The sequence below is a fragment of the Mustela erminea genome, chromosome 8 (assembly GCF_009829155.1).
Source record: "Mustela erminea isolate mMusErm1 chromosome 8, mMusErm1.Pri, whole genome shotgun sequence".
NCBI classification, from domain to species: Eukaryota; Metazoa; Chordata; class Mammalia; order Carnivora; family Mustelidae; genus Mustela; species Mustela erminea.
In genome coordinates, this window is record NC_045621.1 from 17,636,708 (window position 1) to 17,661,585 (window position 24,878).

At 38.3% G+C, this 24,878-nt stretch overlaps 1 protein-coding gene across 3 annotated transcripts in view; it reads left to right on the forward strand.

Annotated features, from left to right (window-relative positions):
* ADAM23 (ADAM metallopeptidase domain 23) overlaps positions 1-24,878 on the forward strand; it is a 167,284-nt gene that overhangs the window by 22,044 nt on the left and 120,362 nt on the right. For all 3 annotated transcript variants that reach the window (XM_032354551.1, XM_032354550.1, XM_032354549.1), the window contains exon 3: positions 20,864-20,940. In XM_032354551.1, coding sequence (XP_032210442.1) covers positions 20,864-20,940 — 77 coding nt within the window. The remainder of the gene's footprint in view (positions 1-20,863; positions 20,941-24,878) is intronic.

Below are 24,878 nucleotides of genomic sequence, written 5' to 3' on the forward strand. Positions count from 1 at the left end.
TTTTTCTTTTCTTTTTTTTTTTTTTTGATGCTGCGATATTCCTTAACATGCTATCACCAGGAAATGTGAGCTTTGCATCTTAGCTGCCTTTTCTTATTTTTTAAAGATTTTTATTTTTTGACACAGAGAGACACAGAGAGGGAGGGAACACAGCAGGGAAAGTAGGAGAAGGAGAAGCAGGCTTCCCCACTGATCAGGGAGGCACATGTATGTGGGGCTCGATTCCAGGACCCTGGGATCATGACCTGAGCCTAAGGCAGACACTTAATGTCTGAACCACCCAGGGGCCCTGCATCTTAACTGCCTTTAACCAAGAAGAATTCACATACTGACTCCCTTTCTCTTACAAATTATGGCTAAAAACAGTGAACCATTTTAACCATTTTGGGTGTATATTTCTGTGGCATTAAGCAAATTCACATTATTGCGCACCAACACCACCATTCTTCTCCAGACTGTTGTCAGCTTCTTCAGCTGTAACCCTGTCCCCATTAAATACTAATTCCCCACCCCTTTCTTTCCCCAGGCCCTGGCAACTACCATTCTACTTTTCCTCTCTGTGAATTTGACTATCCCAGGTACCTTATAGAAGGAAAATCACACAATATTTATCCTTTTGTGATCAGCTTATTTCACTTAACATAATGTCTTCAAAGTTCATCCATGTTGTGTACCATATATCGAAATTTACTTCTGTTTTAAGGCTGGATGATATTCCTTTGTATGTCTTTACCACATTTTGTTTATCCCATCGTCTGTTGATGGATGCTTGGAATGTTCAATCTTTTGGCTGTTGTGAATGATGCTGCTATGAACATGGATGTATAAATACCCTTTTGAGTCTCTGCTTTCAGTTCTATGGGGTGATACCCAGAAGTGGATTTGCTGGAGGTTACAGTAATTCTGTTTTTAATTTCTTGAGGAATCACCACATGTTGCACAGCAGCTACATTGTTTTGTTTTTTGTTTTTGTTTTTGTTTTTATTTATTTATTTGGCAGACAGAGATAAAACAAGTAAGCAGAGAGGCAGGCAGAGAGAGAGAGGAGGAAGCAGGCTCCCTGCTAAGCAGAGAGCCCGATGTGGGACTCGATCCCAGGACCCTGGGATCATGACCTGAGCCAAAGGCAGAGGCTTTAACCCACTGAGCCACCCAGGGACCCCAATAGCTTCATTGTTTTATAGTTTTACCAGCACTGCAGGAGATTCCAGTTCTTTTTACATCTTTGTCAACACTTGTTTCCTGTTCTTGTTCTTTTTGACATCAACCATTTTAATCCTAGTGGTTGTAAAGAGGTATTTCATAGTGGTTTTTATTTGCATTTTTCTGATGATTAATGATGTTAAGCCCTTTTTCATTTGCTTATTGACTCTTTGTCTATCTTCTTTGGAGAAATATCTGCTCAATCCTTTGCCCATTTCTTAACTGGGTTGTTTTCCTATTGATGCGTTGCAGGAGTTCTTTATAAATCCTGGATATTAATTTTTTATCAGATATATTTTCTCTTATTCTATGAGTTGAGCTTTCTACTGATAGTGTACTTGAATGCACAAAAGTTTTTAATTTTGATGAAGTTCAAATTATTTTGTTGTTGTTGTTGCCTCTGATTTCCATGTTGTATCCAAGAACTCATTGCAAAATCCAATGTCATTAAGCTTTCCCCCATATTTTCTTCCCAAGAGTTTTACAGTTTCAGCTCTTACACTTAGGCCTTTGATTCATTTTTAGTTAATTTTTGCATATGGAGTAAGTTAAGGGTCTAACTTCATTTTTTACATATGGATATCTAATTTTACCTTTACCATTTGCTGTAAAAACTGTCTTTTTCCCATTGAATGGTCTTGGCACCCTTTACCAAAACCATTTGATCATAGCATGAGGATCTATTCCTGGGCTCTTGAGTGCATTGGTCTATATGTTTATATTTAGTGCCACACTATTTTGATGACTGTAGCTTGATATTAGCTTTTTCAAGATTGTTTTGCTTACGTATAGACCCCTGAAATTCCATATGAATCTTAAGATGGACTTTTCAATTTCTGCAAAAAAAAGTCACTGTTTTTGATAGAGATTGCACTGAATCCGTAGATTGCTTTGGGTCGTATTGACATCTTAATAATATTGAGACTTCCAATCCATGGACCCAGGGTGTTTTTCCATTTATTTGTGTTTTATTTTCTTCATCTGTGCTTTTGTAGTTTTTCAGTGTCCAAGTTTTTTACCTCCTTGGTTAAGTTTATTCCTAAGTATTTATTCTTTCTGATGCTATTGTAAATGGAACTGTTTTCTTAATATCATTGTAGGAACTTACATTGTTCATGTATAAAAATGAAGCTAATTTTTGTGTGATTTTGTATTTTCTAACTTTGCTGAATTCATTTATTAGTTTTAGTAGGGGTGTGTGTGTGTGTGTGTGTGCGCGCGCGCGCATATGTACGTGTTTCATGCTGCTAGCGTTTCTCAGAATTCTGAGATTCTGGCATGTTGGAAGATGAGTAAGAATTATCCAGAAATAGTTGGTGTGAGGTGATTCCAGGAGAAAAGAGTTTTTGAAAAATAGAGTCAGGGAAGGGCCTAAGAATGATGTTCCAGAGAGATTCTTGCTGCTGGTGAGATCATGCTTGATGCCCTCTGATTTATCACCAAGAAGTCCTTGGTGGGAGTTTCTGGTCGGGGGTGGGGGGGTGTTCCAAAGAACAGTCTTAGGAATCAGAGGGAAAGGAATGTTACCGTAGGTGAAAGACAGATGACAAATTTGCATATATAAACACATACACCTTCACTTGTAAAATTAGTGTAAATATATGTGAAAAATTAGTAGTTACTCTACTCTATTTACATGGTTTAAGAATTCAGAGTTCATAAAAGAATAAAATGAAGAGTAAAACTCTCTCTCTCCCAGCACTCCCCAAAGGCTGCTAAATTTTTATTTTTAGTTCTTTTAACGTTGAATAATTTATTTCTGCCCTATTTTTGGACCCATCAACCTAAGATATTATCTTTTCTCTGCTTGCTATGAAATGTGAAGAATATATCACACTATGTTATGCACCTTCCTTTCTTTCCCTTACCTCTTGATTTTTATTTCTTACATATTTTTAATTTTTTGGTAGTTTTAGCAGTGATTTTACAGTCAAGACGGGCTCTGAGAGGCAGGGTTTAAGATTAGAATTAGTAGTAAGTTGCTGCCTTCTGCCTCTGGAGAGACCCGGGGGGACAGTGGAAGGACAGGGAAACACAAGTGCTCTCCTTCAGTGAACTGCTGGAAGTTCTTTCTCAGCCTTGGAAGGTTGATGGAGAGGGAAGGAGAGAAATTCTGTGGAGGAAAGATTGTGTATTTCCTCCGCCATTATTTTGTAAAGGTAAAAAGGGGCCAGAGGATGAAAGGCCTATTAGGATTTTGTTCTGGTTGTAATGGGAAGCCATTAAAGTGAATTTTAAACAAAGAAATAACATTATCTGATTTGTTTTTTAAAAAGATTATTCTGGCTGCATCAAAGACAATGGGCTATAGAGGGGCAAGCGTGGCAGCAAGGAGACCACTTAGGAGATGCTCACAGTTGTCCAGGACAGAGTTTCTGTGGCCAGCACTGGGATGGTTGCAGAGGAGTTACAAGGAAGTAGTTGGTTGGGGTGTATATTAGAAGTAAGCTTCCAGCTTGTTGATGATTTGAAGGTGGGTAGACTAGTAGAAGGGAGGAGTTGTGGAAGACAGAATAATGGCCCCCCAAAGATGCCCACATCCTTATCCCCAGAACCAGTGAATATAATTACCTCACATGGACAAAGGTGGCTCTAATCACCAAATTCCAGTGTGTGGAGGGATTCCCCACACCAACAAGCAATTCTCAGGACACAAGCAATTCTGACACTATTTACCCAGAGGTAACAGCAGATCCCACAGGTTAAAGGATCTGTCCTACAAGACGGCTTCACATCCTGGGTCACTCTCTCCAAATCCTCATGTGTTCACCAACCTGAAGGCTCTCTGAACTCTCTCTCTCCTTTTGGGTTTTTACTGAGGTTTCATTACATAGGTATGATTGATGAAATCATTAACTATCAGTTAACCTCCAACTTCTCTGTCCTCCTGAGAGATCGAGGGGTGGAAATTTCCAAACCCCTGTATGTGGTTGGTTCCCCTGGAACAAGCCCCTGTCCTTAGATGCTTTCCAAAAGTCATCTCATTAACATAAACCCAGTTGTGGTAGAAAGGAGCCTGTCATGAATAACAAGACATCATTGCACCTTTATGGCTCTGAAGTGATTTTAGGGACTGAGGACAAGAGACCAAATATTATGACAAATGGTGTTCCATTTGCTTTTATCTCAGGAAGTTCCAAGGGTTTTTGGAGATGTGAGCCAGGAACTGTGGATGAAGACCAAATGTATATGAGAAATATCTTTTGTTCATCTAAATGACTAAATATATGTACTTCTTATAAGTCATGATAGAAAGAGACCTTGTAGGTGTGACTAAGTTAAGGATCTTGATACTGGAAGATCATCCTGGAATATCTGTGTGGACCCAATGTATTCCCAAGGGTCCCAAAAGTCAGAGTCAGAGAAGGAGAGGTCATGATGGAGGCAGAGGTTGGAGCCATGTGAGGAAAGACCCAGGGGCCAAGGAAAACAGGTATCCTCTAGAAGCTGCACAGGTCAGGAAACAGATCCTCCCCTTGAGCCTCCAAAAGGAACAGCCTTGCTGACACCTTACCTTTAGACTCTAGACTTTGATTTTGGACTTTGGATCTACAGAAGTGTAAGATAATAATTTTTGTTGTTTTAAGTCACAAAATTATGGAAATCTGTTATAGCAGTAATAGGAAATTAATACAGAAATCAAGAATGACTGTAAAGCTTTTTCCTGGCATGAATTGTTATTATTTTCCAATAAGGAAAGGGCTGGAGGGAAGTTGAAAAGAAGGCTAAGAGAAAAGTCTGCCCTTCTGGCAGACTTGGTCATCTGTGTGGATATGTTGAAGAGTAAATTGGCCATGGTCTCAGGGACAGTTTGGAATGAGATGTCAATATGGGAGCCACCAGTATCTAAATGATATTTAGAGACCTGGGGTTTTATGCCCATGGAGAAAGCACATTACATTAATCATGGCAAGACGGCTTAGTAACTTCTAAACGGAAGCCACATACTGACTTATTCCCCCTCATTTCTTGCTGTTTAAATTACAGTTGTTTTCTTTTGAGTCACCAAATGACATTTCAAATGATAATAAGAAGCTGCCACTTTGAGAGGAAAAAAAAAAAAGCCACATTAAGCATCCTTCTAGAAGATCAAGTTTCTGGACTGTGTAGATAGTTGCAGTATTTCTTCATTATTTTTGGAAGAATACAAGTGAGCTCATTTAACAGATTTAAACCTAAGTTTAATTTGGGGGGATTTCTATGGTATCAATTTTAAGAATTTGCTTCTTGGTTACATAACATTTAACTTTTGAAAGAGCCAAACTCCCCTTTTCTGTTGGTATCAGCTGCTTCCTGCTGTTTTGTTTCAAGGGCTTTGGTGGCAACTGAAAATGAACTTTGAAATCAAGGTTAAATTTTGTATAAAGGCAATGCATCTAGAGGAATCTACATAAATGCATGTATTTCCTGAACAGACTGATCAAGGTTTCTCAACCAGGGGCAGTTTTGCTCTCTCCAGAGCACATCTGGCAATGTCCGGAGATAGACTTGGTTGTCATACTTGGGGTGGGATGATACTGACGTCTAGTGATTGGAGGACAGGGATGTTGGTAAACATGTGGCAGCACAGATTCATGCAACCTCAAATGTCAATAGTGCTGAGGTTGAGAAACCGTGTTCTAGAACTTTTGTAAGCTCTAGGCTAGGAAAATGGGAACAATGTTCTTTCTATCCTTTAACATAAACACTGCTTCCTACATAAATCTAGTTGTGTGCTGAGACTTTATCTTTTGTTGCCGTGACATAACTACTACAATATTCTTGCAGACTCTATATTTTCTATTTTATGAGAAACTAGCTAATTTAGTGTTACCTGGAATGGAAAGCAGAAAGAAAAGAGTTTGCTTGAAGTCTTAATTTAAATGGCTCTTTTCTTTCTTGGCTAAGATAAAACAGTGTTAAATGTTACAGTCTTAGATTTGTGGAAAGATTTTCATATTCTAAAAGAAGTTTTTTTTTTTTAAGACTATTTATCAGGTATTCCTAACATCATGCTCTCTCCAGTCATGATTAATTAGATACTTTCTTGGTAGAGTTATTTGCTTATTTTAGGTAAAAGAAAATGACCTAAAATAACTATGATTGAAATAAAATGAAATTTTAAAAATTGCTTTATCTCTTTCTTATTCTTTGAAACTATTGAAATTAAAAACATTGTGATTTTAAGAAAATATTGAAGAGAAATTTTTTCCCTGTCATTTGGTAATATAAGTAGCAGCCCAAAGAACAGATGTAGGAATGAAGAGATTTATACAATGCTCTTACGTCTTATTTCTAATTTTTGCAATATAAACTTTAATGCCAAATTGACTAGAGACTTTGAGAAATGTGCATTATCTAGTAGGGCATGGGATATACCTTAATTTCTGTGACTTAAGGTCAGGCCCCTAAGGTGGTAGATATAGTTAGTAAATTAAAATCAATAAATGCGTACCTTTAAAAATCTCTAAAATGAGGTGCAACAACAATTGTATACCTAAAAGCAGTGACACATTTAAGATATTAAAAGAAGTTAAGATAGAATGACTTCCAGAATATGGAAATCGTTTTGTGGGAAATCAAAGATCAGCATTGTGTTGTTTCTTAAGAATACTTAATATGTATTTATATACATCCATGCATGCAATCTGTGTGGTTTGTTAGTGAACTACCCTCTTCATTTGCTGATCATTCTTTTATAATTTTAGCACATACATACAAGACATATAAAAGTGATGCTCTTGGACTTGAATTCTTTTGAGGGAGTTTGTGGTGCATAATATACCTCTTGGGTTCCAAAGTGGCACTGTTTTAATTGAAAATGTTATTTTAAAACCCAGTGAGTGGGTTGCTTTGTACGGATCTCTACAATAACCCTCCCCCCCCAAGATATCTTATTTTTCTCCTTTAAGCACTTGCTGTTTCAGACAGTAAGTTATCTGGTGAATTATACACTCCTCACTAGTTCTTTTACTGGAATATTTTTGTGTCCCCAATATTTTTTTTTTTTTTTTTATCAGAGAGAGAGAGAGGGAGAGAGAGCAAGCACAGGCAGACAGAATGGCAGGCAGAGGCAGAGGGAGAAGCTGGCTCCCAGCCCAGCAAGGAGCCCGATGTGGGACTCGATCCCAGGATGCTGGGATCATGACCTGAGCCGAAGGCAGCTGCTTAACCCACTGAGCCACCCAGGCGTCCCTTGTGTCCCCAATATTCATTCACTTATTCACTCATTCATTTAGTGCTTATTCACTTACTTACTTATTACTTCTTTTTTTTTTTTAAGATTTTATTTATTTATTTGACATACAGAGATCACAAATAGGCAGAGAGGCAGGCAGAACGAGGGGGAAGCAAGCTCCCTGCTGAGCAGAGAGCCCGATGTGGGGCTCAATCCCAGGACCCTGGGATCATGACGTAAGCTGAAGGCAGAGGCTTTAACCCACTGAGCCACCCAGGTGCCCCTCATTTATTACTTCTTAATTCACTTAATCACTCAATAAACATTAATTGAAAGGTCTATCTTTGTGCCTTGTATCTATCTGCCTTCTCCGTGTCTCCACTTGCATGTATGTATAAGGTGCATATCAAACTTAGTGGTCCTGAACGGAAGTCTTGAATTCTCATTCCCACCTTCTCCAGAAAGTGTTCCCCATGTTGATACGTTGCTTATGTCTTCTGGTTTTTCAGGCCAAAAATCCTGGGGATTTCCTTCTCTCCTCTATTTCGTATCTCCTCTAACCACATCTAATCTGTAACCAACTCCCATTGACTTTGCTTTCACTGCCTACCCAGAATCTGACCTCTTCCTGTCAATTCTGATGTTACTCCCAAGTCTGCCATCACCTCCTACCTGGATTATTGCCACAGTCTCTTAACTAGACCTTCTCCTTGTTCCTTTGACCCTCCAACCCTCAGCCACTGGGTGATTGTCAACACAATAGTCTGAGTGAACTTTAAAAAATGGAAAGGAGATCATGTCACTCCTTAGCTTAAAATCCTCAGTGATTTCCTATTTCATGAAGAGTAAAAGGCAGAGTTCTTAACAGTGGCTAGAAGGCCCTACACAACTGACACCTCATTGCTTCTCTTATTCATGCCTGTGATACTCCCCTTAAGTTGTTCCACTTGACCCAAATTGGCCTAGTCTTCAACATACCAGATATGCTCCTGCCTCAGGGCTTTTGCAACTTACTGTTCCCTCTGCCTGGACTTCTCTTTCCCCAGCTATCCATGTGGATTATTTCTTCACCTCCTAAACTTTGCCCCAATGTCACCTTTCAAAATCCTCCTTTGTCCCCCCCCCACTTAATATTATCACATCTCCATAATATACAGATCTAAATTTTTGTACCTCTTACCTACTTTATTCTTTTTGCCTACTTGGTTAAATTTATTCCTAGATATTTTATTCTTTTTGGTGAAGTTGTAAATGGAATTATTTTCTTAATTTCTTTTTCTGCTTTTTTATTACTATGTAGAAATGCAACAGATTTCTGTATATTGATTTTGTATTCTGAAACTTTATTGAATCCATTACTACTAATAGTTTCTTTTTGTCTGTCTGTATTTCTTTCTTTCTTCCTTTCTTACAGAATCTTTACGATTTCCTATAGAGTATCATGCCATCTACAAGTACTGCAATTTTACTTCTTCCTTAACAATTTGGATGCCTTTTATTTCTTTTTCTTGTTTGATTGCTGTGGGTAGGACTTCCAATACTATGTTGAATAAAAGGGGTGATTTTCTTGTTTGATTGCTGTGGGTAGGACTTCCAATACTATGTTGAATAAAAGGGGTTAAAGTAAATATCTTTGTCTTGCTCTTGATTTTAGAGGAAAAGCTCTCCATTTTTCACAGTTGAGTATGATATTAGCTGTGGGTTTTTCACATATGTCCTTTATTATGTTGAAGTATGTTCCCTCTAGACCTACCTTGTTGAGAGTTTTTATCATGAATGGATGTTGAATCTGGTCGAATGCTTTTTTGTGTCTGTTGAGATGATCATATGGTTTTTATCTTTCCTCTCATTAATGTGATGTATCACATTGATTTTTGAAATATTGAACCATCCTTGTATCCCTGGAATAAATCCCCTCTGATTGTGGTGTGTGATCCTTTTAATGTATTGTTGAATTCAGCTTGCTAATATTTTGTTGACGATTTTTGCATCTGTGTTCATTAGGGATATTGACCTGTAGTTCTCTTTTTTGGTCATGTTTTTGTCTGGTTTTGGCTGCGGGGTAGGTCTGGTTTTTTTGTTTGTTTTTGTTTTTGTTTATTTTTAAAAGATTTTATTTATTTATTTGACAGAGATCACAAGCAGGCAGAGAGAGAGTGGGGAAGCAGGCTCCCTGCTGAGCAGAGAACCCGATGTAGGGCTCGATCCCAGGACCCTGGGATCATAACCTGAGCCGAAAGCAGAGGCTTTAACCCACTGACCCACCCAGGTCCCCTAGGTCTGGTTTTATAGAATGAATTTGGAAGTTTTCTCTTCTCTTTTATTTTTTGAAATAGTTTGAGAAGAAAAGGCGTTAATTCTTCTTTAAATGTTTGATAGGATTCACATGTGGCTCCATCTGGTCCTGGATTTTTGTTTTTGGGAATTTTTTGATTACTGGTTCAATTTTATTACTAGTAATCACTCTGTTCAAGTTTTCTGTTTCTTTCTGATTCAGTTTTGGAAAATTGTATATTTCTGGGAATTTACCCATTTATTCTAGGTTGTCCAATTAGTTGGCATATAATTTTTTATAGTATTCTCTTAGAATTCTTTATATTTTTGTGATGTCAGTTGCTATTTCTCTTCCTTCATTTCTGATTTTATTTGAGACCTCTCTCTGTTTTTTCTTGATGAGTCTAGCTAAAGGTTTATCAGTTTTTTTTTCTTTTAGACAAAGCAGCTCTAGATTTCATTTATCTTTTCCATTGCTTTTTTTCATTCTCTGTCTCATGTATTCTCCTCTAATCTTTTTTTCTTTTCTTTTCTTTCTTTTTTTTTTTTTTAAGTAGGCTCTGTACCTATTTTGGGGCTTGAACTCATGACCCTAAGCTTGAGAGTCACATGCTTCACCGACAGAGCCAGACAGGTGCCCTCTGCTCTGATTCTTATTATTATCTTTATTTTCTCTACTAACTTTAGGTTTTGTTTGTTCTTTTTCTAGTTCATTTAGGTATAAGTTTAGACTATTTATTTCAGACTTTTCTTGTTTCTTGAGGTAGATCTGAATCACTATAAATTTCTTTCTTAAAATTGCTTTTGTTGTGTCCCAAAGATTGGACTGTTCTGTTTTCATTTTCATTTGTCTCCATGTAGTTTTTGATTTTTTAACTTGATTTCTTCATTGACCTATTGGTTTTCAGTATCATGTTGTTTAGCCTCCATGTGTTTGTGTTTTTCCAGTTTTTTTCTTATAATTGATTTTGCAGTTTTAGACTGTTGGAAAAGATGCTCAATATGATTTATTAAATTTCTTAATTTATTCTTAAATTTATTGAGATTTGTTTTGTAGCCTCACATGTGATCTATCCTGGAGAATGTTCCATGTGCACTTGAAAAATATGTATTCTGCTGTTTTTGGATGGAATGTTCTGTATATATCTGTTAAGTCCATCTGGTCTAATGTGTTGTTCAACCCATTGTTTCCTTGTTGATCTCTTCTATCTGAATGCTCTCTCTATTGATATAAATGGGATGTTAATGTCCCTTACTATTGTTGTATTGTTGTCGGTTCTCTCTTTTTACCTATAGAATTTATCATCTAATTTATCATCTAATTTATTTGTTGATTGTATTACTCCCCACTGCTCCCCAACACACACAAAAATGCAAACTCTGCTTGAAACATGGTAGATACAATAATTATTTGTTGAATCAGTAAATTATTTCATATATGATGTAGATGCAAATGAGGTAGCACTTGATCTGAGACAAAGATATATTCCAAAGTACTACTTCTATTTTCATATGTTTTCAAGATTCCATGTAATTTTGGATTCTTATTTGGAAATTAAAATGGAGTTTTAATGAACCTAAAACATTCTGTAGATATGGTGAAATCTATCATTGCTTACTAAAATGGGCATGATATTCTGTGTTACGGTTACTATTCTAAATATTATAGTTTTAAAAATTACGTGGCTACATGCTGAATTGTTGGCATTTTTCAGAATTCTGTGAAAGATGAATGTTAGAGAAAATGAGGTCACATCAATATTAGTGTTTCCATATCTAGCTTTGAGTAAAGTATGTGTATCATACTTATGCCTGTTTTGAGTAAAACTGTGGTGCTTGACAACTGAGATTCTATGTCCAGGAATAGTTCTTAGTAGTGTTACTTAGGAAGTCTAACGGCACCCACATGTTTGTAAAATGGGAAAATCCATTTTTGGGTTGGCCCCTCATTTGATAGTTACTCTTACCATCCAAAAGAGCAGAATGCAACCCATCTATGGCCATAGCTAAGGTCAGAATTCAGAACAAAGGAAAAGAACCAGACACAACTGATAACCAGAAAACACAAAACTCTGTCTAATCCATAAATGTAGAAGGAGCTGGGTCCTTATAGACATAAGGAGGATCAACCCAGTAGCATACAACTTGTGACACATATCTTGCAGAGAATAGTTAAGGAAAACAAAGACTGCTTAGGAATACCATTGTCACAGAGCTGTGTATTTCTGACGAACTCATAAGTGTAGCCTGAGGGATTTCTTCAACTAGAAATAATGGGGTTGGTAGAGATCCAAACACAAATCAGCTCTGAGCAAGAATAGTGGGAGACATACCAATGAGGATCAATAGAATAAAAATATCTTAAGAGACCAGAAATCTGGTCTGGATAGGTCTGTTTAGCTTCCTTTGGTTCTACATTTTCAGTAGTTTCTTAGGAAAACTGGAAATTCGTACTTGAATTTATATCATTTGTGATTTGCTGGATTTAAAAATGCTCAAGTGAACTGTGTAATTACTCTATCATAATTTTCTTTTTGTATTTCAGATTCATTCATTGTTAACTAATCCTTGTGTGGTCATTATAAAAATCTCAGTTAAAGAATTTTCTTTCTCTCTGCATAGATATTTGAGCCCACTGGGCTCTTGTAGCTAGCATTCCAAGGACCAGAGTCGACAGACAGGAAAATAAGCCTCCTCATGAGGGCTGTCTTACAGAAGCCTTTCTTCTTTCAGGGTAGTATTGATGTTATATAAGCAAATTAAAAAATCTGTCATGTAATGAGTCACTGACATTCAGCGTGGAGCTTGGTGTTGTTTGTTTTTTAAAACTTACACTCTATTTCTATTCTTTTATTTAGATTATTTAGTGGGTGTTCAATAATTCTGGCTGGAAAGACAAAATATGTTCTTACTTTATGACAAAGAGCGTTAGCAGAGAGAGAATCACTCCTTGAGGTTGTGTGGTTTGGTGATGTAGGAACTGATGAGAAAAAAAGGTGAATCATACCTCAGCTACTAGATTAATGCATCAAATTAAATGTTACTATTCAGGAAGGCAGCAGCAAGAAACGGTTTCCATGGTAACTGTTGTCATAGTTGTATTTTACTCATCTTTCAGAAAATATATGAAAGCTAAATAACATAGCTGTAGTGATACTTTTAATGATTTGTCCATATTCAAAGAGCAAGAGCTCTAGTGGCTTATGATTTCGTCTTTCTCACGAGTTGGCAGTGTCAGCTCAGTATCCAGCAAACATTAAATACTAGGGATAAATGTATAGGAGACAACTCATAGACATGTCCAAAGATGTTTTGTCACTGAAGATATATTTTTCCCGAGTTCTTCTGAGTTACGAAATGATCACTAAGGAAGATCTTAGTGTGTCTCTTTAGGGCTAAAAAGAGCCCCCCTCTCAAATATTATTAGCTTCTCTTCTTTGCCTGGCCACAAGGAATTTTAAAAATAAATTTTTATTGCACCTAACTCATGATTTATTCACTGGAGTATCTGTTTGGATTATCAATGCCCATTTTCCTCTTTCTCTTCAGGATCTGTCTTATCACTTCAAACCCAGTGAGGATAGGTAAGAACAGGGAAAAAGGTGAAACTGGAATCTCTTTAAAACTGGTTTATTTAGTAAAGCACTCTTGGGAAAGATTTGGTCAGAAGTTAAAACTGAACATGCTGTCCTTTTTTTCTGTATCATCAGATTGGATAATTGAATGTTGGCTGGATTTCCCTCGGAACTAAAGTTCTGTCTTTCTTGGCTAGGTTGGCTCAGAGAACAAGGTCAAGCAGTGACATGCTTCCATCACTGGGAGATGTTGATCTGTCCGTGTCTTATGAGAACAGTGTGTGTTGCTGCTGTTTTGGTGATGTTTCTGAAATGTCCATCACGGTGGGGGCTCCAGCTTCCTAGTGTAAGGCTAAAGATAGCTTGGGTAACAAAATACACTAGTATTCTTTTGCACTTGTATGTGCTCACATGACTTACTGATCTCGTGAAATGCTGTAATTTATAATAAACTGCCGTGTTTTAATTCCTACCACAATTCGGACTGCAGTTTAGTGTTCCAGAATGGAAGTTCTCCTGCGTTTGACTTAAAAAACATGTTACTTAAGTCTCTGTTTGTTAGCAAACACTTAGACACACTCTGAAATTTCATCCTATGAAATCAATTTTAAGGCTATCTGAACTCTACCTATCTTTAAATGCCAAGAAAGACTTCACAGGAAACTTTTCTCAGCTGTCTGCAACTTTCAGTGTTCTGGCCCCTTAAATTTAATGTGCTTGTTACCCAGACTGTACATTGGGCAATTAATCATTCCTGAGTTTTACATGGCATCTTTACAAATAATATTCATTATTATATTATTTAATTGAAGTATTATGTTTCTTATTCTTTGTGGTTTCTCATCTCCTTCTCCTTACTGCATTGTAAACTTTGATATAAATACTAATTCTTCTTGATCTTTACCTTGGCCCCATTATCTCACACCAGGTTGGGATTCAGTGCAGATTTGTTAATGGGTTAACCTGTAATCCTGTGAATTGGAACACGCTAGAAGGAAACATGATGATATTCTCTCCCACAAGCTACCTATTTAAATGCATCTTGGGAAGAATTTTCAGCAAATTACCTTAATTTGTAAAATTGCCTTCGTGTAACATTTGCAGCTGTTCCACATCTCAGGAAAATGATTCATATTATTTTAAAGACATGACAACGTGAACAAAGTCAAAGCATAATGCCTAATGGTAATTAGCAATAATAAATATAAAATTTGCAAATTTTGCAGAGTATAAATGCACATTGGATTTTCTAGAAGGTGGCCAGCTCTTTTGGGAGGGAACTTTTAAGGTGGAGCTGACTGATAACCTTTCCAAAACAGTAATATAGTTTTCTTCTTTTTTCTCTTTCTCCTCCTACTTTGCCCACTTCTTCCTAAATTATTGAGCTGTTTCCATGTGGCCAAACTTTTCTTGGAACTTTCTGTTACATTATTATATAATTTGATCCTCATCCTCATCCTATTGGCAAGCTATTATTATTATTAATGTTTTAATAACAGAAAAACACTGAGGTTTGGAGCAGATGCGGACTTTTGGTGTGAACTTGGCACTTTTTCTCACTGAACTGAAGCAGACACTTCATCTTTCTTCTTTTGATGTGTGACCTTGAACAAAAAATCATTTAACTTCTGTCCTTCTCTAAAAATGTTTTTCTTCTATAAAAAGGCAATCAAATATCCGTTTACTACCTCAACTGCACAGGGTACCATATTATTCTGATTGGTTGAGATAATTAAAACACAAGAAATATAGGGCATTATTTTTTTAGTTATTGAGAGAGCAAGTGCCTGCACAAGCAGGGGGAGGGGCAGAGGGAGACAGAGAGAGAATCCCAAGCAGGCTCCATGCTCAGCACAGCGCCAGGCGTGGGGCTCGATCTCACTACCCCGAGATCATGCACGGAGCCGAAATCAAGAGTTGGACACTCAACTGACTGAGCCACCCAGCCTCCCCTAGGGCATTATTATTTTTATTATTATATATAAGAGTCTCGATCATTCTGGTGATCACCAATGTGCTAACTTAGGATAAGGGATTGGAACTAGGTATAATTAAAAATGGTCAGTTGATGTTTCCTTTTGGACTTTCAAACTCCTAAGGTATATTTACGTATTTGAGTTTTTACACTGTACAGGAAAAAGTTCCACAAGCTAGATTTCTGTGTTTCTTGAGCTGTGGAGGATAGACCCAGATTAGTTATTTATGGGAAAGCCTCTATGATCTAAAGAAAGGGATGCCTTTTCCTCAAGTTTATTCCAGTTTAAACTTGATTATTTCTTATTTTAATTTAATTATTCAGGTCACTGGATTCTGTGTCTCCTGTGACGCAGAAAGCGGAGAAAATCACTCTGTAGAACCACGTTGGTACAAGGCTCCATAATGAAGCTTCTTCCTTCAGCAACTCAACCCATTACAACAAAGCAGGCTCCTTCTAGGATGAGAGTAGCTGCTCTCATCCTACTTAGTTGGTGAATTTCCAAATCCACCTTCTCTGAAACACCATCTCATGTCCTGAACCTCAAAAGAAAGTGGTGTTTGAGAGTCTATGAAGTTTCCCCACTATATTTGAAGGAAAGGGAGTTGAAACTCTTGGAGGGTCTATTGAAAAGTCAAGAGTAGGGGCAAAAAACCAGAAGCAAAAAAAATAAAGGAAGAGGAAAACCGTTCCTGAAAAGGTTATGGTTTATATACACAGATGCAAACACACACTATAAGTAAACTATTTTAATGAACATAGAATGAACAACATTGTTGCAGTGAGGGAAAGAACAAAGAAAAAAATGACCTACAGTCTCACTAATAATCAGCTACTTTGCTGTTTTACTTTGTCCATGATTCTGTCCACTAGGAAAGACAGTTTATTAATCCTGTGTTCTAACTCTAATGACAGCATTTTGTTCTTTCTAGCACCTTCTTTCCTAGAAGCCCACGACCCTCTTCTTTAGGAGACAGAGCTGGAATCTTCCCACTAGTGTCTGCTTAGGCCTGCTTCATTCTCTTCAGGGCTTCTGCAGTCCATTTGTAAAACATGTGCTTGTTTTATTGTTATGCTACTCCAGATAAGTTTTCTTCATTACCTAAATAAGTGTCTCCCTAAATAAACTGAATATATGTTAAGAGCAGGAGAACTTCTTCCAAAGTTTCTTCTGTTTCCCACACCATGCACGTAATAGAGTGTACTAAAGCACATCACTTGCTCAGATGACGTTATGATTGATTGCATCGATACCTTAATTCAAGTTGCTCACTTTCTACTGAATTATGACATTTAGTCTCATAATATTTTCTGAATTCTGGGAAAGTGTAAACTTTCCACCCCCTATATTTAGTTTCAGTTATGTGTGCTCTCTGTAGAACACACGAATCCTTGCCAAGTAGTAAAAAATACCGATTGAACACTCATTATGTGTGAGGCATTTTTGCACTAAAACATATGTACTTGGGAAATGCCTGATTTCTATTTCTGTAAGTAGAGAGGGTCATCATTTTCTCTTGTCTTCGTGTCCATATTCACGTCAACTGTGTTAGAATATTAAGTCCCAAAGAAATGTAACCATGTCTCTTCAGCTTATGTAATATGCACGATTGCTCAATATCATAACATTGCTTGATGATAAGCTGCAAAGCCAGTCTTCACTGGGAAACTGACCATCTTCCAAAGTTATTTAATATGATATACCATGAGGTGCCATTTCGTAAAAGGGGGGGGACTAGAAAAACAAAAGCACATTGTTGAATGTGTAAATTGCTCTTTAGTGAAGGAGGTTTGTGTATATAATTGAGTTTAGTTGTTTTTGTTTATAGAACTCCTGTAATTTCCCTGTGCCAGATTCTGAGTCAAAAGAAAAATATCAAGGTGCTTAGGCAACAGCTGTTCTCAGCCCTTCAGGGTGGTAATTCTGAGCCCAGGGATGTGCTTATTCTTGTCAGGAAATGATGCTCTTTGACTGTAAAACCCAGCATTCTTACCCCAGTGCAATTACAGTGACTGTCCTTGTAAAAACAAGTGTTAGTCATCAAGTCTGTTTAACAGATATACCAAAGGAGAAAATAACTCATTATGACCTTATGTGTGGTTTGTGAACTTTTCTCTGAAGTATTCCTATGATCCAGTTGTGTGCTACTGAACACGTTTCTAACCCTCACTGGACGGTTCCTTCTTTGTAAAAGAAGAGCAATACTTGAGGTAGCCTTTGTATTTTCAAGGGTTTTAGTGGTCCTGGTCAGTTAGTCATCTCTAAAATATTTAATAAGCTAAGTGATGTGGCTGCGTATTATAAAGCTTTCTACTCATCTTGGCCATTCTTCTAATTTTTTTGGTCATTTGGAAGAAGTAGGTTAATATGAAGTAAAAATGAAGAATATCCAAAAATGTAATTTGGAAAACAATAATGAGGAGGACTTATTTTACCTGATTTGAAACATATTTAAATTTGACAATTGTCAAAACTGCATACTATTTTGTTAAATAAAACATGATCAGTTGGTATGGAACGCAGAGATTCCAGAAGTTAAAAGCTATTTTAATCATGTCTAAGACAGAGGAGAAATAAAAGAATGATAGAGAAAAGTAGCATTTGTCGGGTACTTATTTTGATATAGGGAAGAATCTATACTCTGTACAAATGCTGAATATATAACAATGGAAAGAGAAGGCAACATAAGAAACATAACGTACACCATTGTATTTATTGAAATTTTTAAACATGGATACAGATATATCAGATGAGTATACCAATTCTCTTTGAGGTATATGCAGGAGGATGAACGCTTGAGGAAATCTTCAGTCTTTTTATAGGAAAATGTGCTGCCTCTTTGCATTACAATAAGTTAAAATGTTAAAACCTTCTTACTGATGAAGGTACTACAATCGGATTTTTTTCTTTCCCTATGGAGAAACAGGGATGTTGTTGATGGCATTGTGATTATTTCAGTTGTTGTAGAGAATAGTTTGTCAGTATGTTTGTATCATAATTTTGTTGTTAATGGTGCTGACAGTGGTGGTGCTGGTGCTGATGGTGGTGGTGCTGGTGCTGGTGCTGGTGGTGGTGGTGCTGGTGCTGGTGCTGATGATGGTGGTGCTGGTGTTGATGGTGCTGGTGCTGGTGGTAATGGTGCTATTGCTGGTGGTGGTGGTGGTGGTGATGGTGGCGGTGCTGGTGCTGGTGGGTATGGTGCCAGTGGTGGTGGTGCTGCCGCTGCTGTTGGTGGTGAAGATGGAGGTGCCGGTGCTGATGCTGGTGATGGTGGTGATGCTAAGTCGTGTGCCACACACTGTGCAGAGTAAGCATGGAACGCATTTAGAGGCAAGCTTGCTATCTTGACCACACATCTGTCTGTGAGATCAGGCATGTCAATGAGCACATCACACAAAGCCCACCTTTTCAGATTCAGTGTTTGACATTTCCTCTAAAAGTTATTTTCTTTATAGGCCACATTAATTAAAAAAATTTTTTTAAAAAGGCTTTTTTCCCATACTCACTTTTAAAGCTATTTTTGCAAATGTTTTCCACCGTGCCCTGAACATCTCTTCTTCTCCTGGCAGGTGGATTCTTAGTCATCTTTTGGAAATTTTTTTTAAACTTCACCTTGTCAGTGAATGGTTCCTGTGGCCCCTGAAGCCTGCTGAGGGTCTCCCTGCTTCCCCGAAGACAGCCCTTGAGGGCAGGGGCTGTGTCCTAGACCTCTTTATGCACACAGTGGGACTTAATAGATAAAAAACAAAAGGAAAATCCCAATATTAATGTTATTTGGTAGCACCTTCGTTAAATTCTATTAAACTGAATCTTGTCACATTGACTCATAATCAACTTATTTAATGACAGTCAAATTGTGTTACTCCCACCAAGTCTAGAACATGGGGTAAGTGGTTCCCACAAGCTACTTTATTTTACAACAGGCTTTTGTTGGGGTTTGTATTTGTCTCATTGCTTATTTGATGTAAGGTCAGCCTTTTAGTGGTTACTGTCAGGTCTTTTTAGTGTTTATAAAGTTACTCAAGAAGGTACATTTATCACCTTTTTAGGGCCAGGGTGACATTAATGAACTCTAATTTGCTCTTTAATATTTTTTTAAAAGATTTATTTCTTTGACAGAGAGGGAGAGAGAAAGATAGAGAGTACACAAGCCGGGAGAGTGGCAGGCAGAGGGAGAAAGAGAAGCAGGCTCTCCACGGGGCCGGCAGGGGGATCCCAATGTGGGACTCGAACCCAGGACCCCAGGATCATGACCTGAGCCGAAGGCAGTCATTTAACCAGCTGAGCCACCCAGGCACCCCTCTTTAATATTCTTAAAAGAAAATAGGCCTAAGGGCTTATCTTATTGCTCAGGAAGTAAGTTTTCTTTTTTTTTTAAACCTTTGGGACTCAGAAATGGAAAAATTTCCCCCTGTACAAATTATTCATCAAAATCTTCATGTAAAAATTAAGGCTTCAAGACACAGAATGAATTTAGATTAAAGGGTATATGATATTTGTGTCAGAAGATAGAGGTTCTGCTGCTGCTGATGGAGACCTCATTTAACAAGACAGTAATTTCTTTCTCTGTCATGTAGTTGTCTGCATGCAGGAAGCCCAGATCAAGTGCGATGACCCTGTTCTACATGGTTCTTTGGGGTTTGGTGTGGTGTGCCAAGGTGTCAGGGATTTGGGCTGCTTCTTTCTTATTGCTTTGTATTTAAAATTTAATATTTGTTAATTTCCTTTTTATTTTGTATTTTGGTTATTATAGTGATTATCCCATCAGCAGTTGTGCTTGACTAGGGACCACGTCATAGATGATTTGTGACACCACTGAGCCTTAGGAATGAAGTCTGCAGGAAGGATGTTTGTGATTAGGGAGAGGGAGCGACTGTAGGTGTTGCATTTATCCTTCTTTGTTCGGTTGTTGTTGTTGTTGTTTTTGTTTTTTTCTGATGGAAGATAAAGGAGAATTTTATCCTGGGTGGTACTTTAACAAAGCTACATTGATTCATTAATTTGCATTTTTTAAAGATACTTCCATGAACTAAATTAATCTTCAACATTTAGTACATATGACTCATGTTTAGATGAGATAATCTTTGTATTTTGAGTTAAGGCACAATAACAACAGTATTTGTAAATGTTGACCCTTAAAGGGGACAGAAACTCTGAATATTCACAAGGGGCATGGTTCTAAGTGCTTTCCAAAGGGAAAAGGTTGCATTTTACTGACACATTCTGCTGATACACCATTTAGAGAAAGTTCCAGTTTCTGATGAAGAGCCGAGCACTGACATGATTTTTCACTTAGGTGTACAGAAAGAATTTATTAGCTTTGTGCACAAAAATAGGCTGAAATCAAGCCTTAATTAGTCAGCCTTTTGCATAATTCATCATAGTCACTTTGAAAGTCCAGCTGAATATGCTCTTGATTTTTATCACAATGGGTTCATTTTAAAGGACTGATTGTCTTTTATTAGTTCTTTGCTACACAGGTATTTATGTCTTCCAAGTGAAGCCACGACAATGTACCTAGTACCTTTTTAAAGAAATGGATTGTTACACAAGAATCTCAGAAGAAGTGCATCAATCCATAAAAATGTTTTTCTTATTTAATATCATTGATATCCATACAATCAGCTTTAAAGACAGGAAAGGAAGCTAAAGTTCTTTCTGTCTCTTTGAATCCATAGGCTGTCCATCTGGCCCAGGCAAGCTTCCAGATTGAAGCCTTTGGCTCTAAATTCATTCTTGACCTCACACTGAACAAGTAAGTATTTAGTTATAATAATCCTGCTAAGAAGCAAGTGCAATAAAACTTTACTTCCTAATGATGCTTTAGTCAAAATAGTGCCTTTGTTGAAGCAATTGATATTTTCTAGCGATTATGTCATATTGCACTTAAAGAAAAATATAAAAGCCTGAGGTTAATTCTTTTTTTTTCTTTTCCTGAAAGAAAAGGCATTTAACATTTAACTTGTTAAATATCTCAGATACAGTACTTAGTATGATTTTCGATGGAATAAATATTGAAGTAATGCTAGTTAATTAAATGTTAACTATAATGATTACTATATATAGGAAGCATGATAAATCACTGACTCAAGTATAATTAGACGTAAGTCTAGAAATTTCTTCCATTTTACTTTTCATTATGCAGTTTGCATGGCTTTCGTACAAAGAACAAAGACAGTGATAACTTGTAATGCTGATGTTGAGAAGGTTCTTTGCTTTGTAATTTTCTCTAATACAGTTTCTTAGGGATTTGGTCCTGATGAAAATTTACTTAGCTTTTCTCTGAGCATGAGTTTATGTTGATATTTAAATGCTGTTTCCCAAGTTGGAACCAGTTGTACAGATACCTTTGTACAAAGCACGAACAAGAGCTATTTACTTAAGCAGGACTCTTTAGCTTCTAATTGAGCGAGCAGTGAGACTTTCTTTGGTGAAAGATATGTCCTGTATGATTTTCTGTAACTGAGGGAGCTCCAATCATTATTTTACATTCTTAGCAGTATTTTGACCAGGACGGCATCTTTGCCAGAAAGACACCACGTAATGCTATCAGACACTGTAATGTAGGTGACCACAGTCAATATCTGAGAAATTGCAAAAGAGTATCAAGAACAACTATTAAATTTCTTGTATGCTAAATTCTGTGAGCTCTGCAGAAAAAAGTGCAGAGTCAGCATGGGTGCTCCTTACTCAAGTGTTATTGCAGCTTTAAGTCAGAATGAATCAGCAGAACTCAGAATTTCCTGCGGTAAAGGTGTTGCAGGTTTTCCTCTTTGAGTCTGCTGGGCATTGGTTGAGTGTCTTTCATCCTGCTGTGTCAGCACTGTACCTGCCCAAGAGATTCGTCTTGCCAAATCTTAAACTATGTTGAGTAGCAAGGAATGGCTAATTTTAGTTTGTTTAAGGCCCTCTATTCCTTTAACTTTTACTGCAATGGAGACTGCCATTCCAGGCTGAAGGGTGGTGATAGCAACCAACATTGCCATGTGTTTTGAACATGAAGACATCATGGCCACAACAGAGCCCCCCATGACCAAGGAAGGCTCACTTGGAGTGTCCATTGGACATAGAGGTCTGAAGACACCTCAGAACATTATTGATCTCTAGTATTAACATGCAGAGGAATCAAGTTGAGTACATACTCTGAGTGGCCCTTGCCTTGGAGAGCTTATAGTCTAGTTGGGAAACACTGATAGATAAATACATAATTTTAGAAGAGTGTGAGATTTGCTGTGCTAGAGATAAGCATGGGGTGCTATGCGAGCACCAAAGAGGCAGCTCTGCAGGCAGGAGGAGTGTCAAAAGTCATCCTGGAAATGGTGACGGTTGAGCTAAATCTTGGAGGGCAGGAGTTCATGAGGGAGAAGTGTTGGGGGTGGGTGGAAGAGGGAGAGGAAATGGAGAGCTGTGTGTAAACAGAGGAAAGAGTGTGTGCTAAGGAGGCAGGGGCATCTCGTTTTGTGGCATGTTCAGGAAGCATGAGATTTTTGTTGAACTTCTTGGTAAATTACAAGGCGGAGGCAGAGGGACATGAGTCAGGATAGGTAGGCCCAGGGACATCTCAACTCATGGAAAGATCTTGTATGTCATGCTTAAGATCTTGGTCATTATTCTCTGGAGTCTGAAAAATGAAGTAAGGGGAATAAACAGAAGTTCTGCTCTCAGAAAGTGCTAAGAGGCACAGAAAGGAAATGCTCTCAAGAAATCTTCAGTTGATAAAAATCATTAGGAAAACTTGGATGTAGATAACACAGCAAAATGCAGAGTTAAAGTTGGCAGGTGCCTTGTTTGGATAGCTAGGCAGAAGGTTGTATCCAGATGAAATGGGCAACACAGGGAACAACTGGCTAAATGATGAAGAGAAAAAGCTGTGAAATCGGAATTGATTTGAAGGGTTTGGGACATACATGAGGCCATGTTTAGGAGATCGGTGGTGTAATACTCTGAAGCTAAGGAAAGAGTTGGGGACTGGAGGGGCACATGGGTTGCTCAGTTGGTTAAGCTCAAATCATATCTCAAGGTCCTGGGATCGAGCTCCACATTGAGCTCACTGGTCAGTGGGGAGTCTGCTTCTCTCTCCCTCTCCCTCTTCTGTGGCTTGTGAGCACTCTCTCTCTCTCTCTCTCTCACTCACTCGGTCTCTCAAACAAACAAACATATAAATAAATAAAATCTTTAAATAAAAGAGAGAGAGAGATGGGGGCTGGAGACTGTAGGGAGTTATTCCCATATAATGTTAATAATGACCAGGACGGCGCCTGGGTGGCTCAGTGGGTTAAGCCGCTGCCTTCGGCTCAGGTCATGATCTCAGGGTCCTGGGATTGAGTCCCACGGTGGACTCTCTGCTCAGCAGGGGGCCTGCTTCCCTTCCTCTCTCTCTGCCTGCCTCTCTGCCTACTTGTGATCTCTGTCAAATAAATAAATAAAATCTTAAAAAAAAAAAAAAATAATGACCAGGATGGTTGTGAGTGAGGTTGCCCAGGGAGGGTAGGTAGAACAAGAACATGGGCTGGGAGGATAGTTAAGAGTTGAGGAGAGGAAGAGAAACCCATGAAGAGACAGAGACTGAGTGCTCAGAGAAATGGCGGGGGCGGGGGGGGGAGAATCAGGAGAAGGAATAAATCGAGAAGTTCACAACAAAAAGATGTGATTTATGGCCTCACATCCAAAAGGATCTAATGAGATAAGGAGCCGAGATTGCCCTTTGTATTTATCCATTAAGTTATGACAGGTCTGAAGGCAGTAAGTTTCGGTGAAGCTCTGGGGGTAGAAGCCACATCCCAGTAGGCTGGCAGTGACTGAGAGGAGGTGATGTGAAGACAGCAGGTGTCCACCGAAGAGGTTTGGGTGAGAGGGAAAGAGGAGGAGGGCAGTGGCCAGTAGAAGACACTGGGGCCAAGCAATGGGCTGGTAGGTGTAACACAGCAAGTTGACAGGCTGAGCAATGGGAGCTAGAAAGAGGGAGAGGTGAAGATGCAGAAGAGGCAGGAGTTAATTTACGGAGCCAGATCTGGGTGAGGACAAAAAGTCACGAGACCAACAGCACAAGGGCAGAATGTGGTTTTGAACCAGGAGGGACAGTGCATTCCCAACCTATGGGTAAATGCAGGTAGAGATTGGTTTGGAGGTGAAGGAATGGCATTTGGGAAATGCCTCTTGAGATTTCCTTCCTGAGGATAGCCTTATCTGCCATGGGGATTTGATGGTCAGGGAGGATGGGTTGAGGGTGAGGAAAATGATGAAAATTTAGGCTAATTGCTGGAGGGAATGGGTGAACAAGGTAGTGTTGAACAATGTATGAGCAACCGTCATCAGAAATGATGTGTTACATGTCAGTCTTTGAGTTATTCTTCCGATGGTGTTTTCTTTTTTTTTTTTTTCCTCCTTAACCTGGTGTGCTCCATCAGTTAAGCATGTGAAAGGAAAAAAGGAAGCAGATTGTGGATCAGGTTTTCTGGTGGTAGCATAGGGGAAGAAGAGTGGAGACACAGCTCTTTGAATACTGGTGAATTACTTGGGTAGTTAAGTATCCGTATTCGGGCTGGGCAAGAAGAGAGATGAGGTCAGGTGGAGATTAGAGACTGAGCTGGGAGAAAATGGAGGTCTTTATAGGGAAAAGTAAATGCAGTGGAAAGGAGGCATGAGAGCTGTCTGTACTTGTGTGATATCTCCCTGGTGCAGAGTCTCGGGTCT